This window comes from Gekko japonicus, unplaced genomic scaffold (assembly GCF_001447785.1).
Source record: "Gekko japonicus isolate JY-2015 unplaced genomic scaffold, Gekko_japonicus_V1.1 scaffold1453, whole genome shotgun sequence".
Classification (NCBI taxonomy): domain Eukaryota; kingdom Metazoa; phylum Chordata; class Lepidosauria; order Squamata; family Gekkonidae; genus Gekko; species Gekko japonicus.
This window is the reverse complement of record NW_015167093.1, coordinates 209143-227791: the sequence shown is the minus strand read 5'-3', so window position 1 is coordinate 227791 and position 18649 is coordinate 209143. Positions and strand designations below refer to the sequence as shown.

The following is an 18649-nucleotide window of genomic DNA, read 5'->3' as shown; positions in this document are numbered from 1 at the left end:
TTCCTTCAATCTCCTTTAGCCCACAGGGACATAACCTATCTGGGAATGGTATTTTTTTTTAAATCTCCCATATAACACAGCTGAGAGGAGCACATTAAAATGGGCCAGCGTGTACATCATAAAATATTCCCTTATCTAAACTACATTGCAGTAGTTTTCGTCAGATGTCCTGCCCTTATGCAGTGACAGTGGCTTGAATCCAACTAGCTTTTCTGGTGGTGAAAAAATGAGTAAAGGTCCCCTTTGACGGCCAGAAAGAGGGGAGTTATGCCAGTTTAACTGAAAACGATGGCTGGATTCGACAGGAAATGATCTAGTGTTGTAGTGTTATTCACACAGCAAGCAGGAAATTATTGAATCAAATTTAGATTGGAATACATCTGCTACAAAACCTATAGGAACACTGTACTTGTACCTCAAATACAGAGCTTGGTTAACAGTGAAAATCAATAAGAACTTTTAAAAAATATTCCAAATTTATTATCATTCACAACATGAAATAATTGAAAAGTTTAGCTATAAAGAAGTATAAAGAACAAATCAAAAGCAGAGTTTTAAGAAAAAGCAAAAGAAGGTTGGGATGTGGCAAATTATCTAGAGTCCTGATTTATTCTTAATTAATTGATATTACAGGCTGTACGGATTCTAAAACCTCTGGAGGATGTTTCTGTTAAAGTGGACACGACAGCAATATTTGATACTATCTTGGAACTCAAAGACCCCAATACTAAGCTGATATGGTTAAAGGTAACCTTTATTTCAGTTTCAATTAAGAAAGTTAATGTGTGGGATTTTCAGAGTAAGATATCAAAGGCTAGCTGCCATAGGTTTATAACAAGCTATCTTGTTGGCTTTGTGTTTGTTCAAGACAGTTGAAAGGTATGGCTAGCTGCCATAGGTTTATAACAAGCTATCTTGTTGGCTTTGTGTTTGTTCAAGACAGTTGAACTCAATTTGGTACTGAAAGAGAAATAATAAAGATAGTTCATGTTGTTGCACAATAATACATACAAAACACTAACAGCAATACACAATTTAACATCCATTTCTTTTGCTGCTTTTTGGGAATTTTTCCAAGCGTTTCACTGTCTTTTATTTATTTGCCCGCGATGGCACATTCTTCCGATGACATTCATTTTTTCAACTAACATTCACTGCTTTGCAGCCCTATACTACCGTTGCGGCCTCGGCATATATAAATGTAAGCATGGTTATGATTTGATGGCTTTCCTATCAAATTATGTCTTGCATATCTAAATGAGCTGTCACAAATCTAATGCCACAGAGAAAAAATGTAATGTCACCGGAGGCCGCCTCAAAAAATTCTTCTCAGCGAAGTCAGTTCATACAGTTGGGTGCCAGGAATTGCATGCTGAGTAATCAAATGATGCCTATGCTTGTAGAAATCTGCATTTAGATGCTACTGCACAAGTTTGTCTGCCCTGAATATATAACCATCTCCTTGTTCTTGCAAAGATGTCCCCGTTCTTTTTTGCAGGGTGATGAACCTTTGCGCATTCAGTATTCGCTTGGGAAATATGACATGAAACAAATGGGCACTAAGTATATGCTCCACATAACCAATGTGAATGAAAGTGACATGGGAACATACAGTGTTTTAGTAGGTGACAAGGCACTCTCGGCACAACTGAAAGTAATAGGTAAATTTGATTTTTAATTATGTATATGAAAAAGAAAGGTGGAAGCATTGTCAGCTAGATCCAGTGACTCTTTTTTATTAGTTACATCCAGTGACTCTCTTCCTCTCTATCTTCCTCCAATGAAGAAATAATAAGAACATAAGAGACGCCAATGTTGGATCAGGCCAAAGGCCCATCCAGTCCAACACTCTGTATCACACAGTGGCCAGAAATACCAGTGCCATCAAGAGGTCCACCAGTGGGGTCAGGACATTAGAAGCCTTCCCACTGTTGACCCCCCCCCCAAGCACCAAGAAGACAGAGCATCACTTGCCCCAGAGTCCCTATCTATACCTTGTGGCTAATAGCCACTGATGGACCTCTGCTCCATATGCTTATCTAATTCCCTTTTTGAAGCCGTCCATGCTTGTAGCTGCCACCACTTCCTGTGGCAGTGAATTCCATGTGTTAATCACTCTTTGGGTGAAGAAGTACTTCACCATAATCCAATTCAATCCATAATCAACTATTATTTAATTACTCTCTTCCACCACATTGGATCCGATAATTCTTTTCTGCTAAGTCTTCATTTGGCTCCATTGGAAAAAGTCGAAGAAGACTTAGTGAAAGGGAGACATTGGATCCAGTTCCATATCTTCAGCATGTACAAGTCATAGTAGTTCTGATTATTTTTGTAGAATTACACTAATGTACAGGAGCTCATGTTCTGACCTGTATTGTAGAGCCGTCTTGGGTTCTAAGAGCAAATATAAAGAATAAAGATAATGTTGTTGGTTTCATGTTTTAATAGATGAGCCCCTGAAGTTTTTGGCAGACTTGCAGCCTTTGAAAATAACTGAGAGGCAGACTGCTGTATTTGAGATTCGCCTTTCAAAGAAGGTGCCCAATTTCACCTGGAAATTCAACGGGAAGGAGTTGAAGCGGGATGACAAGTATGAGATCATCTCATCAGAAGATGGATTAACTCACACATTGAAAATTAAAGACGTACGCCCAAGTGACATGGGTGAAATCAGTGCTGAAGCTGGAGAACTAGTTACAAAGACTGAGCTTATTATTCAGCGTAAGTGATGCTCAAGTTCTGTCTCATTCCCTGTGTTACTCAAATATAAAGCTAGGCATTGAAAGTCCATCACAGAAATTATAGTATTTTCTTGCTCAATGTCTTGCTTATTCATGTTTCTGCTTTTATATATTTATATGTGTTTTAGATCTTGTTTTTAATGTTTTTATTGTTCACCACCTTGGGAAACCCATGTTGGGTGGAAAGGTGGGTTTTAAGTGTTTTAAATAAAATAAATAATAAAACAAATATCAAATCAACTGTTCATTTTATGAATTCGTTATTATTACCGAGATAAAATTTTGAAATGTGGAAGCAGTATTAAAAGGAAATTTAGTAAGAAGAATTTGTGATTTTTTAGCAAATTTTAGAATTGTAGTAAGAAGGATTTGTATTCGGTTGTTGACCATAACAGGAAAACAAAAAAATCAGAATGAATGGAGTAAGGAAGCAGTGTCATTTGCACAACTTGGATCTGATACATTTAAACAAATGATAGATTTATCATTGTTCATGGTATGAGCTGACACTGAAGTTGTAGGATGTGCAAGGAGTCTTAATTTTACTTTTCATCCATTTTTTAATTTTATCACCACAAAATAAGATGAAAGGGGTTATCTCAAACACAGAATTTGCTTAGATCCAGAGATTTACCCTAACAAAACTGCTAGGGTTACTGTCCTATGTATACTGTAATGAAAAAGTATTCTGTTTGTAATACTCTGAGAGATTCTAAAATTCTATATAATAGCTAACAAGGGGTTTCAAAGACAATCTGAAATGTTGCAATGGGGTATTAAGAAACTGCAAGAGCAGCTTCATTGTTCAAATTGTATATATGATGGTTTGTAGCGCAGCAAATACATTGTGGATGATGTACATATATCTTTATAAACCATCTAGAGACACTGATTAAACAAGTAATCCGTAGATTATTGCAGGAAAAACATGGTGGTATACCCTTATTTAATGGAGGAAATCTTAGTGGTCTCTCACTGCAGGTATTTTAGGCAGCAAATCGAATTGGGAGATGTCCTCCTTTTTTCAATAAAAATGTTATAGCCACCAATCCCATGTCTTGGAATTTCTGCATTTTCCCTGTGAGTATTGAACTCACTGTTGTTGAACTCCCAGCCTTTTAATTGGCCTTGATTTCCAGAGGTTGCTGGTTGTCAAACTCCATATAACCAGTCTCTGTCTCCTCTCTTAAGGCACTCCAATTAAATTTGTCAGAAACTTGAAAAATGTTCGAGTCAAGGAAAAGAGCAAAGCTTGCCTGGACTGTGAGTTGACCGCTAAAGATGTCACCTTGAAATGGATGAAGAACGGAAGGGTGATTGAGAGATCTAGCAAATATACCATGACCCATGAAGGGAAGACGGCAGAACTGATCATAGACGATACTGAGCTGAATGATTCAGGAGACTATATGGTAGTCGCCATGCAAGACAAAGATCCCACAGAATACTACAGCAACTGCAGTGTAATTGTGGATGGTAAGGCTGACCAAAGGAATGTGCTGAATATATGAAATGAAAACAATGCCGTTGGAAGGAGGTCCCTGATTCTAGGTGGTTAGGATGCAAGTGATAGAATTGGTAGGAGACAGGCATCATGTTACTTTCATTTTCAAGCAGCACGTGGCTTTTTGTTTATTGAGGAATGCATCCCATGACAATTATGGACTGAATAGTCTGAAATAAAGTGTAGCTGTTAGCCGATCAATGCAAAGCTAGAGATAAAATGCTAGGCATAAAATGGGTGAGCTTAACACGGCAGTATCTCTCTTCCCACACAAACCTTGAAATGAAATCTTAAATAAAGAGGTGCTGAGAATAGTGCAGTATAGTGGTTAAGACTGTCAGGACTGTACAGACTCTCATCAGCCAGCTGGCGACCTTCAGCCAGTCACTCTCTCTCAGCCTAATCCACCCCTCCAGGCTGTTGTAAGGGTAAAATGCAGAAGAGAACCACTCTGAGCTCCTTAGAGGATGGGGGGGGGGAGATGTAATAAATGGGATGAAAAGATTTACTAGCCCACTGTAATATACATAGTAGTCCAAACTTTTCAAATGCCATGATATGCCCAGATCACTTTGTTCAGTTATACTTTCCTACTGTCCAGAAAGGGAGAAATCGTTGTGGCAGCTATTCAGTTGACATGCGTAACTACCATTGCCTGCGAAAGCAGCCATACATAGCCATGCATCCACAGATACTGGATGAGCAGTTCCGTGCTGGGCCTGTGTCATGGCTCAGGTGGGGTGTCACCTGACGCTGCCACCACTCTGGTTCCAGGCTCCCTTGAAAAGGCCCAGAGCACCCTCCCAAGACCTTCTGACCTCCTTTTTGGCCGAATAATAGGCGTGAGGACCAGGCAGAGTGAACAATGAAAATAGTTTATTTTATAGGAGGTCAAACAGCAAGGTGCAGAATAATAACAGTAAGTGGGTGAACAGAAAAGAAATCAAATGCCCTAACGCATCTAAATATATACTGTCCCTAGCTCACTATCCCAAGTAGCACTAGACTACTCACCCTTCCCTCCGGATGAGGGTCTCTTCCCCACAGCAGCCTCTTCTGGCCCTGTTCCCTGGGGAAAAGAACAGCTTTTCCTGCTGCATCAGATCTTTTATTCCAAGCCCTCCTCTTTTCCTATTGGACAATTTTGGCTCCAAAACCTCTCAGGGGCTTCTGGGAGTTGTAGGCCCAGCCTCACCCACTGCTAGCCAGGCTCCCTGGGCCTAGTAGGCCTCTGGTGGCACAGCCCAGATCATGACAGCCGATAAAGTGGGAGAAGTGCTCATCAACAAATAATCATTGCCTAGCTAGATCTCTGAAATCTGGTTAAAAAAACCTGTCTGAGAGAATTTAAAACCCTATTCACAAACTCAAATCCACTGATGCCATACTTGGCTTTCCTGTTCAGTACCCTTCATTCTCTGCTCTAATGAAGAGTATTTCCACCCTCTCCAGAGAGATTTGCTACAGTGAAGAGTGGCATGTCAGATGTTCAGGCTCCAACAGGAGACCCAGCGGAGCTTTGTGTTGTCTTGAATGATGAGAAGGTAGAAGGTGTGTGGTTAAAGGATGGTAAAGAGGTAAGCAGTTTATTTTTTGTCATCAGAGGAACTTATATGTATGAAACTTTTAAGTAGTTGGAATTGGTAGAGTTAATATATGAAAGAAAGTATGGCAGCCATTTTAGCATGAATCTGGAAAATGGTTGCTCAAGGAAGCCCATGGTAGGTGGTGAAGGAAGAAGCTCATAAGTTAGCATTTTCAGACACTTAAAATTATATCCAAACAACAAGGGGGAAAGGCTAGTGTCTCAGGAGTTCCCAAATATACAAATTCCACTAGTAGAAAACACCATCAAAGATTGCCAAAACAATATATTAAACAATTATAAAGTTGGTGGTGTCACAACAACAACACTAATGCATACTGTAACTGTGCTGCCCCCAGCCAGTGTTTAACTGTAGTTAAGTAGAACTGCCATATATCTTTAAAAGCAGTTGCCCCTGGGAATTGAAGTCTTTAGTTAGGCATCCCAAAGCATCCCTGTGACTGGCTGATTAACAGTCATTTCCTGCACCCAGAGGCGTGAGGATTTGAGTTTACAGCTTTCTTCCTGTTTCTTTGTCTACTCTTTAAACGGCAAAGGAGGTGGGAGCACGCAATCTTTTTCACCATGAGGCAGTGAACTGAATTAGATTGCAAAGATGTGAACTTCACCAGTTATTCAGCCTCGATTGTAAGTAAAGAAATCTTCTGAATGCATGTGGAGGAGCTTAATAAAAATGATTTAATTCTACTTTACTCTGGCCATGCGTTGAATCACATCCAGAAGGCGCTGTTGACTCTTGACTTAGCGCCAGACGGAACAGTGGAAAAGATTGAGTGCTCCCACCTCCTTTGCCGTTTATAGAGTAGACAAAGAAACAGGAAAAAGCTGTAAACTCAAATCCTCGTGCCTCTGGGTGCAGGAAATGACTGTTAATCAGCCAGTCACAGGGATGCTTTGGGATGCCTAACTAAAGACTTCAATTCCCAGGGGCAATTGCTCTTAAAGATATATGGCAGTTCTACTTAACTACAGTTAAACGCTGGCTGGGGGCAGCACAGTAACTATAATAAGGCATAAGATACAATATTTCCTCTTTTGAAGACATAAAGTCCATGTAGTCAGTGTAACTTGATAGGAGTAGTCCACATAGTCATAACATTTTCTAAACAGCCTTTTCCAAACGCATCTTCCAAGTATCTAGAATGGGCGTCTTCGCAAAGGCTGTTTGGAAAATGTTATGACTCTGTGGACTCCCCCTATCAAGTTACACTGACTACATGGGCTTTATGTCTTATCTTCAAAGGAGGAAATATTGCATCTTATGCCTTATTATAGTTACAGTATGCATTAGTGTTGTTGTTGTGACACCACCAACTTTATAATTGTTTAATATATTGTTTTGGCAATCTTTGATGGTGTTGTCTACTAGTGGAATTTGTATATTTGGGAACTTAAAATTATATGGCATTTGTTGTATTGAGCCATAGAGTTGGAAGGGACTTTCTAGGGCACTGACCTTTTGCTGAATGCAGGTAATCCAAACAAACCTTCCCAACAGATGGCTGTCCAGCCTCTGCTTGGAAACCTCCTGTGTGGACAATTCCATCATACTCCACTAGGCATAGTTAAGTCAAGCAGCAGTGACTATCAGCTTGCAACGATGTCCAGTCATTTTATGTACCTTTTATTTTATTGTATTGAAGATTATGTAGTCTTCTCTCTCATGCTCTTTTTTTTTTTTTAACGAGGAAAACAGTAGTATAGGAACAGGAAGGCTGTGTGTGTCCATCAACACCAGTGTTCTCTCTAAGCTGAGTTAGTGTGAGCTAGCTCACAGTTTTTTAGCCTCCAGCTCACACATTTTTGCCTTCGCTCAGGAAGGAGGGCGTCAGAGCAAATTAATTTATGCAGCAGCCAAATCGCTCGCTCACAGCTTTAGTGCCAGGAGCTCACAAAGTAGAATTTTTGCTCACAAGACTCCACAGCTTGGAGGGAGCGTTGATCAACACCTGTCTGTTACCATTACCCCAGTAGTGGCGAACGTATGGCACGGGTGCCAGAGGTGGCACTCAGAGCCCTCTCTGTGGGCACGCGTGCCATTGCCCCAGCCAGGCCCAGACCATCATTAAAGTGTCGAATTCTCTGCTAAATAATTTTAAGTAAATGAAAGCATTTGGGATTGCTTTCCTTACTTTGTGTCCGACTCCCCATGCATTCGAATAAATCCACGTTTGAAGAACAAAGTAGAGTTTATTATAAAGCGATGATAGATCAGAACACAAGCATTGTTAGGAATAACTACAAGCCCCTAAGGGAACATAATAAAGGAACTTTGAACCAGGTGAGGACCAGTGAGTCCACTTCCCGCTGGCGGGAAGACAGATAAAACGAGCGCCCAATTCCTTGGGAACACAACGGTTCTGCAACATAAACACTAGTTCAGTTCCCAGGCATGATATACATAATAAGCCAAGCAATGCCATCACTCCATCCCACCTCCAGCTGGTTGACCTTGAGCAGTTCCGCAGATGTAGTAGCAAAAGACAGTAAACACCTACATAGGGAAATACAAGGGGGATGGGCAGGGTGCAAAGTAACACAGAAAAGGAATACAGCATCTTATGGCAGCTTGCTGACACTTTGTTCGGATCATCTTAAGTTAATGTATGAGTTGTTTTTTCTAAAGTAAAACCTCAGTATTCAGGTTAAATTGCCGTGTTGGCACTTTGCGATCAATAAGTGGGTTTTGGGTCGCAGTTTGGGTACTCGGTCTCTAAAAGGTTCTCCATCATTGCATTACCCTATTATGCCAAATCCTTTTAACTGGCCACTCTGTATCTTGACTGCTTTCCCGTTGTGACCTTAACGGCTCCTATTTATGATGATATCTTTTGGGGACGACTTTGTTTTCAACCTTTCCTTCAGATAACAGACATGAGAGGAATCCAGATCGTCAAACAGGGGGCAGTTCATAAACTGATCATTGACAAGATGGGAGAACACTTTGAAGGGAAGTACACTTTCAGATCTAAAGGAGCTGACAGCGAGGCTACTGTCAGCATTGCAGGTAAGTCATAGATACTTTTTTCTTCCCTTCGGAACTCACTTTCTCCTTCTTGGCCACTTCCTTCCCCGTCTTCTGTCCAGGTCTCCATTTCAAATGCATATGAAGCTGTCGTATACTGAGTCAGTCCTTTGGTCTTTCTGATCTCATTGCTGTCTCCTTGGACAGTTTCCACCTGGCAGAGGTCTCAGGCAGAGAAGGATCTTGCCCGACACTGGCTAGCTAAGATCCTTTGACCGAAGATGCTAGGGACTGAACTTGGGAATTTTGTATGCAAGGCAGATGCTCTACCACTGAGCTGCAGATCATCCATGCATCTACATGCCAGACATCAGTTTGATGCTACAACCAGGGGTCACTTTGTAGAAAAAGAGGTGCAGGAGCTCATTAGCATAACTTATTTGCATATGCCACACCCCCTGACATCACCGGAAGTGTGTCAGAAGGCAACACCCACCGCTCAGGCTCCACTGGACTGTTTTGGATTGCTAGCTATTGGGGGGGGACGTGCAGATCTGCCCTCACAGAGGAGGGAGAGCTTGTACCTGAATAAAACTTGGTTTTAAACACTGGACTGTTTTGGACTGGGGGGCCGGGGGGGCTCAGCAATTTACCTGGCTGCTTCTTGCTCTAACTGAGGGCTGCTGGGAGCAGGGGGTGGGGCTTGTTGCATGTGCCCGCCCCCTGGGCTCTTTACTGTCGGAGCTCTGCTCCTGTGCGCTCCTGCAGGAAATGACCCCTGGCTCCAACCAAGACTGTATAAGGACCTAGTTCTATGTCAGCATAGGAAAACATGCAAGGTATGTGAGCATAGAATTTCAGTTTCTAAGAATCTCCATTCCATTTTTTAAGTATGCTTCTAGCCCACAGTACCTACTACAGTCCTAGAAGCTACAGAAAAGAGGCTGAATACAACTTTCAGTAATTGGGGATAGGAATCAATGCATTTTCTGCCTTCCCATGCCTAGCAAAACCAGAACCGATTCTTGAAAATCACATATATTCTAATAGCAAAGTCGGCCAGTCTTTGGATACTTAAATCCAGTGACTGGAGCTGTGAACAGGCAAGACAGCTCTTTCTACAAACCTGAAAAGGGCCCCAGGTTTGCAGGAAAATGTAATTAAGAAAATACATTGGAGGCTTTAAAAAAATCCAAAAATGATAAACAGAGCTCCTGTAGCTTTAAGCAACAGATTGCCTCAGTGGTTGTTGCTAGGTACCCACAGTATTCCAGGCTGAGTTCTATCAATAAGAGGCAGGGGGAGGAGACAGGGCCCTTTCCAGGCTCTTTTAGCCTTTGAGGCAGAACTCATTAGGGTCAGACATAGGGTTGCCAGGTCTGGGTTGGAAAATACCTGGAGACTTTGGGGGTGGATCCAGGAGAGGGCGGGGTTTGGGGAGGGGAGGGGCCTCAGCAGGGTACAATGCCATAAAGTCCACCCTTCAAAGCAGCCATTTTCTCCAGGGGAGCTGATCTCTGTCAGCTGGAGATCAGCTGTAAAAGCGGGAGATATCCAGGCCCCACCTGGAGGCTGGCAACCTTAGTCAGACTTGACTGAGGTTGCCAGCTCCAGGTTGGAAAATCCCTGGAGATTTTGTGATAGAGTCTGAGGAGGCCAGAGTTTGGGGAGGGGAGAGGCCTCAGCTGAGTATAGTGCCATTGAATCCACCTTCCAAACCAGACATTTTCTCCAGGGGGAGAGATCTCTGTTCTCTGTAGGTCAGTTGTAATTCTGGGAGAACGCCAGGTCCCATGTGGAGGTTGGCAACCTTAGGCCTGGAAGCAACCCTTGGGTGACTTGATACCCGACTTGCATGACTCACCTTGGCCTGGCTGCTTGCGACTCTTCAACCCAAAAAAAAGGGGGGGGGGAGCCAGTGTACAATGCAAGAACCAAAAAAAAGAACACCACTTGGCAAAAAATAACTTACAAGCAAATAAGCAAGTGTATAATGATCAAATAAGCATAACAGCAAGTATAACAACAAGTATGATATAAATCAATAGGCCAAAGTGCAATGATAAATCAGTCACAGTCTTCTCCAGCATAGAGGCAATATCAAAGTCCAAATTGGAGTGCCAATCATCAAATTTTCTGAGCCATCAAAAGCCGACGCGTAATCCGGATGCCTGAAGCCGCGTTTCGAATTATTCTTATTCAAGTATGGCTGTAATGGGACTGAATACAAATTCAAAGCATATACAAATAAGAATGCATACAAAATATAATTATACACAAGTGAGAATGCATACAGGATATAAAAATTAGGAGCTGCAAAGAAAACTCACCCCAGTCTCAAAAGCTGGCATATGCTAAACCAGAATGATCAGTCAAGGAGGATTAAGGGTCCTTAACCTGCCATGTGCTGCACCTTAATTTATACCTAATTTCAGGCTGCATCGACACAGGCAAAGTTTCTTAAAAGGTCATAGTGCCATGCATACTGCTCAAAAATCCAGAAGCAGCAAGTGCACTAAACTGCCATCACCTAGAACAACATATTTAAGTTTCATTTAGGCAACTATTGATTGATATAAGGTGTAAAATCCATACTCTGATTCATGCCATGAGGATGATATGTCTTTAAATTGTAAATGAATCTAGTTTCCTTTTGCGAAAGGATTTGTTCAATATTTAGTTGTTGGAAGGGCTTTTTTTGTTGGCGGTATAAAATTATGAACTTCAATTTAATTTATCTTTCTCTCTGTCCCTGTGGGTTCAAGTATATTGGCATGACAACTAGGGCAATTAGGACTCGGGTGTTGGAACACTGTTCCAGAGTGAAATAATAATGTTGAAAATTCACCAATGGATGGACATTACATGCAGGCAGGTCATAGTGCGAATGAAATGAAGTTCATAATTTTATACCGCCAACAAAAAAAGCCCTTCCAACAACTAAATATTGAACAAATCCTTTCGCAAAAGGAAACTAGATTCATTTATTTGATCATTATACACTTGCTTATTTGCTTGTAAGTTATTTTTTGCCAAGTGGTGTTCTTTTTTTTGGTTCTTGCGACTCTTCAACAGCAGCCACCTTATGAAAGGCAGTGTGGTATAATGGTTGGAGTAGGGTCTGGGAGACCCAGGTTCGAATCCCCATGCTGCTGTGTGTCCTGACGCTCCACTGGGGCTGTCTGTCCCGACCTGATGCACAGAAAGGACAGCAGCCCCACCCCTGGGAGCAGCTGCAAACCCCAACAACTTACTCCAGACTGGCATCAGAACATATTGGGAGGGCAGAGGAGCCCCAGGAGAGAGGCGCTGGGTTGACCAGTGGCAATGGGGCCGGGTTCTGCGGGGAGGTCAAAGAGCCACGAGACATCGGGCCCGGAGACAACCAAAGCATTAGAGGCACCGGGAAGTAGTGGGCGGTGGCCGACAAGCAGGCACAAAGGCAGGGCCCACAGCTGGCTCCACTGAGCCTGCCACGGGGACCACTATCGAGTCTGAAGGCGGGTCGAGCGAGGGTGAGGCTCAGAGAGGGTAGAGTTTGGGAGGAGAGACGAGGCTCACTGACAGGCCCGGGAGATGGGGGTATAAAAGGAGCTTCCTGTGAGGGCTGAGGAGGAGAGCTTACTGGACGCCCAAGGTACCAGTGGAGAGAGAGAGATGGAGCGTCAGGAGGAGGAGGCTGAGGGTGCTATAAATCCCCTCCAGTGTTCCCTCTAAGCTGAGTTAGTGTGAGCTAGCTCACAGTTTTTTAGTCTCTGGCTCACACATTTTTGTCTTAGCTCAGGAAGGATGATTCCAGAGCAAAGTAATTTATGCAGTAGCCAAATCGCTCGCTCACAACTTTAATGCCAGCAGCTCACAAAGCAGAAGTTTTGCTCACAAGACTCCACAGCTTAGAGGGAACATTGATCCCCTCCCCCCAGACCCGCGGTACTGAGGCCTGAGGAATCCATTCTAGCATGATGGCATGGACGAGGGGGGCACCCGGAGCGCGACACTGTGGAAGCTCACTGGGTGATTTTGGACCAGTCACATACTTTCAGACTAACCTACCCCAACTGGGTTGTTGTGTGGATTAAAAGGAGGAGAGGAGAATAATGTAAGCTGCTTTGGTCTCCTGTAGTGTATTCAAAGCTGCCTTGAATGCCTGATATGTTGTGAAACATCTAATTGAAGTGTCATGTAAAGCTTCGTCCTGGGCTAGGATCCAGATCCATCCAATCGTGTTACTAGCCCAGGAAGCACCTAACCAATCACCTTCTAGCAAGCTCCCTGAGCGGGAACATTCGTGATTGGGCCTTATGTGAACAACCTCATTGGCTGGTATCTGTACAGTGGGTGTGGCTACATTAGCCGGGAGAGTTTAAAAGCAGGACAGCTGCAATGTAACGGCTGTTCTGGCTATCAGATGTTGATCCGTGTTGGAGTCGTGTTCGAGTTGAAGAATAAAGTTGTGTTCTTGCTGAATCACTCTCCGACTGCTTTGTTAAGTGAGCGACTTAACATCTCCACTGTGGAGAAAGGTGTGATATAAGTGCAGTAAATAATAAATACAACTGAAGATGGGGGGGGAGATAGGCTGGCGAATGGCTGAGAAGGGCAGAACGAAGGAGGAAGAGGGGAGAGCCAGAGGTCATTTCGGGGGGGAACGCAGTTCCCCCGGGTGAGGGGCAGGGGGCGGGGCACATGACGAAGCCCCGCCCCCTGCTTCCGGCCGCCCCGCTTCCGGCCCTCATTCAGCCAGGAGGAGGCAGGAGAAGAGGGAGGGTAAGTTGCTTCCTCCCTGCCTCTCCCCACCCCTGCCTGCCTGGGGCCAGGGAGGGCCTTCACGGGGCTTCCTTGCACTCCCGGCGGCCTTGCAGGTCCACCGCCGGGCCCCTCATGGGGCTCGGCAGTGGAGCTGCAAGGCCGGCAGCAGCAGCTGGGACCGTTGGGGGCGGGGTGTGTGGCCTTATGACACACTTTCAATGATGTCAGGGGTGTGGCATATGCTAATGAGTTATGCTAATGAGTTCCCCTAGCTCTTTTTCTACGAAGACCCCTGGGGGAGAGTATGAGGCAGGGAACGGGGAGAGTATATGGGGGCTGCCAGGGGGAGGGAAAGGGGAAACAGAGTGGGGAGGGGGATACAGGGGAAAGTGAAGCAGTCCCCGATGTCCTTGAGGGTTCCCTGCGACGCAAGTGGGCCTTGCCCAGTGGCTAGCACCACATAACCGGGCCAAGGTTTTCCTAGGTAGAAGGGGGGAGAGGGGCAGCTTAAGACAGAGGGTCAAATAAAGGTAGGTTGGCTGTTGGGTGAGAAGGAGATAGGGTTGCCTACTCGGTGTTAGGAAATTCCTAGAGATTGGGGGGGTGGAGCCTTGGGAGGGTGGATGTTGAGGAAGGGAGGGACCTCAGCAGGATATAATGCCATCAACTCCATCCTCCAAAGCAGCCGTTTCTTCCAGGGAACCTGAGATTGCCAACCTCCATATGAGGGCTGGAGATCACCTAGAGTGACAACTGCTCTCCAAATGACAGAGATCAGTTCCCCGGGAGCAAATGGCTGCGTTGGAGGGTGGATTCTCTAGCATTGTGCCCTGCCGAGGTCGCTTCCCTCCCCAAACCTCACCCTCCCAAGGCTCTGCCCCCCAAAATCTCCAGAAATTTCCCAACTTGTAGCTGGCAACTCAAAAGGGAACTGATCTCTCTCATTGGGAGACCTATTGAGAGCCAGTTTGGTGTGGTGGTTAAGTGCACAGACTCTAATCTGGGAGAACCTGGTTTGATTCCCCACTCCTCCACTTGCACCTAGCTGGATGACCTTGGGCAAGCCGTAGCTCTGACAAGAGCTGTCCTTGAAAAGGGGCAGTTTCTGTCAGAGCTCTCTCAGCCCCACCTACCTCACAGGGTGTCTGTTGTGGGGAGGGGGAGGGAAAAGGAGTTTGTAAGCCGCTCTGAGACTCCTTTAGGTAGTGAAGTGCGAGGTATAAATCCAATCTCTTCTTCTTCTTTTACCTCACAGGGTGTCTGTTGTGGGGAGGGGGAGGGAAAGGAGTTTGTAAGCTGCTCTGAGACTCCCTTGGGTAGTGAAGGGCGGGGTATAAATCCAATCTCTTCTTCTTCTTCTTCTTTTAACTCACAGGGTGTCTGTTGTGGGGAGGGGAAGGAGTTTGTAAGCCGCTCTGAGACTCCTTTGGGTAGTGAAGGGCGGGGTATAAATCCAATCTCTTCTTCTTCTCTATTGTGATTCCAAGAGATCTTCTGGTTGGCAACCTTAGAATGACAGAAGTAATCAAGAAAGGGGGTGATGCTATGGGGACTTTCAGAAAAGGGCAAGAAAGAGGAAATAGTGGGGGAGGGAAAAATGAGATGACTCCTGCAAATCCTTGTGGGGTTCCCACTTGTCAGTATGTATTATACAAAATAATATGAATTACACACATTCTTTTCAGTTGACATAATGCACACAGGTTCAGAATTCACCTTTCTGGAATGCCTTTTTTAAAGTGCAGAATGCACAAAGACCTTCCCAAAACCTTTATTTCCAGGAACTCTGGCAAATGGCCCAGGGTGAAATTCAGGCTTGGCTCTAGCCTTCATCTATCTAACTGCACAAAGAACATCCCCATTTTCTCCAAGTTTCTCACTTCCAGAAGTGGAAAGTGAGAATTTGTATATATTGAAAAGAATGTAATCCAAATAAGCACTGACATTTTCAGCCTGCGTAAATCAAGCACCTTTTGCGTCTGTGCTTCATGATAGAATCGGCTTCTGTGCACACGGAGGAAGGCCTGGTGCTCTGTGAAGCGATGAAACATCATTCTGTGACCACTGAAAATCCTGCCCAGACATTCCTCTGGCTGCTGAGATTTTACCAGACATGGTTGACTAATCTTCAAACCTACCTGTTCAGCATCAAGGACTATAGTCTTGTGTTTTGTTTCGTTTCATTCTCACTGAAATATGGAAGGCTATGCCAAGTACCAGTTTCTGCACTTGTACTGTTAGAACACAGTATAGACATAGAGGAATTTCAGACAGACGATATATTCCGGTTCAGGAACGATTTCCAAACGGTTTCTGGTCTGACATTTCAGACAGAACCGTTTTAGAACCAGTTCCCTACCAGAATATATTTGTGCTTTCACACACAAACGCTTCTGTCCCGTTCAGGAAATGGGGCTGAACCATTTTACCTGTAAACCACTTCCAAGTAGTCTTCAGTTTCTTCTCCCGTATTCAAAACGCTTTTTCCCGCCGTTTTTCGCCCGCATGGGTAATATCCAGCTTTTAAAAAACGTTTGCTTTAGAGCGCTATAGCGCTATTACAGACCAGCAAAACAGCACTATAGCAACCCCATTGGAATGCCTGGAGTGTTGTGTTATAGCGCTATAGCACTCTAAAGCGAACATTTTTTTTAAAAGCCGGAGATAGCCCGCGCGGGCGAAAAACAGCAGGAAAAAGCGGGAAAAAGCAGTGCAGTCTGAAATGGCAATCCGCTTCAGATCCAGCTGTTTACCGGTAGGGGAAAGCCATGTGTGAAATGGCAGCCCTATTCCGGTTTACTCCACGACGGATCAAAAACAGCTTCAAACCGGCTTAAAAAGGGTAATGTGAATTTCCTCATGGTATACACAGAGCCCAGGATAAGTATTCATGGTTAGGGAGAGTCAGTGCTGCAGTCTGACTTTCTTTCTCTTGCTTCAAAGAGCAGGACTAGAGCCAATGGATGGAAATGAGAAGACACTAACTGTGGCTAAATGGTTAGGAGAAACTTCCTAACAACCCTGTTGGAATGGATTGTCCTGGGAGATGGTAGGCTCTTTAAGGTCTTCAAGTAGAGGCTGTACGGCCATGTGTCAGGGATGCTGTAGTTGTATATTCCTGCAATGAAGAAGGGGTTGGAGTAGATTATCCCCAAGGTATCTTCCAGTTCCGTCATTCTTGGAATATGTGAATAACGCTATCCTGGGATGAAGCTTTATTCAAATGGCAGTGTTTTGTTTTTTTTTAATTTATTTTTTCAATTTTTAACAATTCTAACACTTCAAACAGTGAACAATTAATTTTCCAATTACATTCACATCCTGTAAATAGTTCCTGCGTATGTACAACGTTATAACATGTTCAAAGAATTACAATACATTACTCAACACACCTCCGAATATGATTTCAGTAGAAAGATAACAGACTTAGCGTAAACTTGATAGGAACATTAGGAAGCATCCCGAACTATTGGAGCGTTAAGAAAGAGAAGAAAGAAAAGGAAATATTAGAGCTAGTGGAGATGATATAAGTAAGTAAGTATGAGAATTTGCGGAACTGGACATTGCATTAATCTTATATCCATTTGTGATATTGAGACCAATCAGATGAGATAAATTGTTTTTGTGACAGATAATCTAGCACTGGGTACCATTTCTCTATGAAATTAGACTTTATTGGGTTTTGTGACATGCAATTTAGTTTGTTGGAGACTGCATCCATTAAGTAATGAGTCCAAAGTTTCTTATACCATATTTCTACTGAGGGTGCCTCTTTCTCCTTCCAGTACAATGCTATTGCTGTTTTGGCTGCATCTAGAAGGACTTCTATTGTGCGTCTATGTACCCTTGAATTCAAATTTTCAGGCCAGATATTCAAAAACAAAATTTCCGGTGGCAGTGTTAATGCATGAAACATCCCAACCAGTGTTCCCTCTAAGCTGAGTTAGTTGTGAGCTAGCTCACAGTTTTTTAGCCTCCAGCTCACACATTTTTGTCTTAGCTCATGAAGGAGGGCTCCAGAGTAACCTAATTTATGCAGTAGCCAAGTCGCTCGCTCACAACTTTGAATGCCAGTCACTCACAAAGTGGAATTTTGGCTCACAAGACTCCACGGCTTAGAGGGAACATTGAATTCCCAACTCAGCTAAAATTGCCTGAACCATATTTTTGTATATACTCTAAATTTCTGCCAAAGCCATCTTAAGAATGGGATTCTACTGGTGATGATTAAAGGGACTTAAGCTGTCATAGGTGATGATAACACAATCAAGCATCTATAATGTATTCAATAAGCTGCCATAGAATGCATAAGGTGTGATGAAAACATCTAATTGAAATGTCATGTTAAGCTTCGTCCTCGGCTAGGATCCAAATACATCCAATCACATTGCTAGCCCAGGAAGCACCTAACCAATCACTATCAGCAAGCTCCCCGAGCGGGAACGTCCGTGATTAGTCCTTATGCATACAACCTTATTGGTTGGTAATTGTACAGTAGGCGTGGCTACGTTTGCCGGGAGAGTTTAAAAGCAGGACAGCTGCAATGTAAAAGCTGTTCTGGCTATCAGATGTTGATCCGTGTTGGAGTTGTGTGTGAGTTGCTGAATAAAGCCGAATCTTCGCCGAATCACTCTCCGACTACTTTGTTAAGTGAGCGACTTAACACATCCAAGTCAACGAACAATTCCACTATGTATTTGGGACTGCAGTTTTCAGACATATTTCTAACTTTTCTCTTTAGATCCCCCTGTTATTGATCAATCTGTCCTGGAAGCTTTTGCGGCACATCCGGTGACTGTGAAAGCCAAGCAGACAGCCTACATCAAGGTACCTTTCAAGGCCAAGCCATTGCCCAAAGTCACCTGGTTCAAGGATGGTATTGAGGTGACAGAAGAAGAGAAGGTAGTGATGGAAAGAACCAATGACCATGCACTGCTCACTATCAAGGATTGTCTGAGGGAAGACAGTGGGAGCATCATGCTGAAACTGAAAAGCGATTGTGGTACAGCCTTTGCTCAGCTGCATCTCAACGTTGTTGGTAGGTCGTGGCGTGCAGATCTGTCCTCGCAGAGGAGGGAGAG

General features: G+C 43.8%; 1 protein-coding gene across 1 annotated transcript in view; it reads left to right on the top strand.

Moving 5' to 3' along the window:
* Positions 1-18649, top strand: part of IGSF22 (immunoglobulin superfamily member 22) — a 63534-nt gene that overhangs the window by 11756 nt on the left and 33129 nt on the right. Inside the window, exons 7-13 of the mRNA XM_015412894.1 lie at positions 634-747; positions 1499-1661; positions 2452-2724; positions 3936-4220; positions 5701-5825; positions 8720-8861; positions 18310-18606. Coding sequence (XP_015268380.1) covers positions 634-747; positions 1499-1661; positions 2452-2724; positions 3936-4220; positions 5701-5825; positions 8720-8861; positions 18310-18606 — 1399 coding nt within the window. The remainder of the gene's footprint in view (positions 1-633; positions 748-1498; positions 1662-2451; positions 2725-3935; positions 4221-5700; positions 5826-8719; positions 8862-18309; positions 18607-18649) is intronic.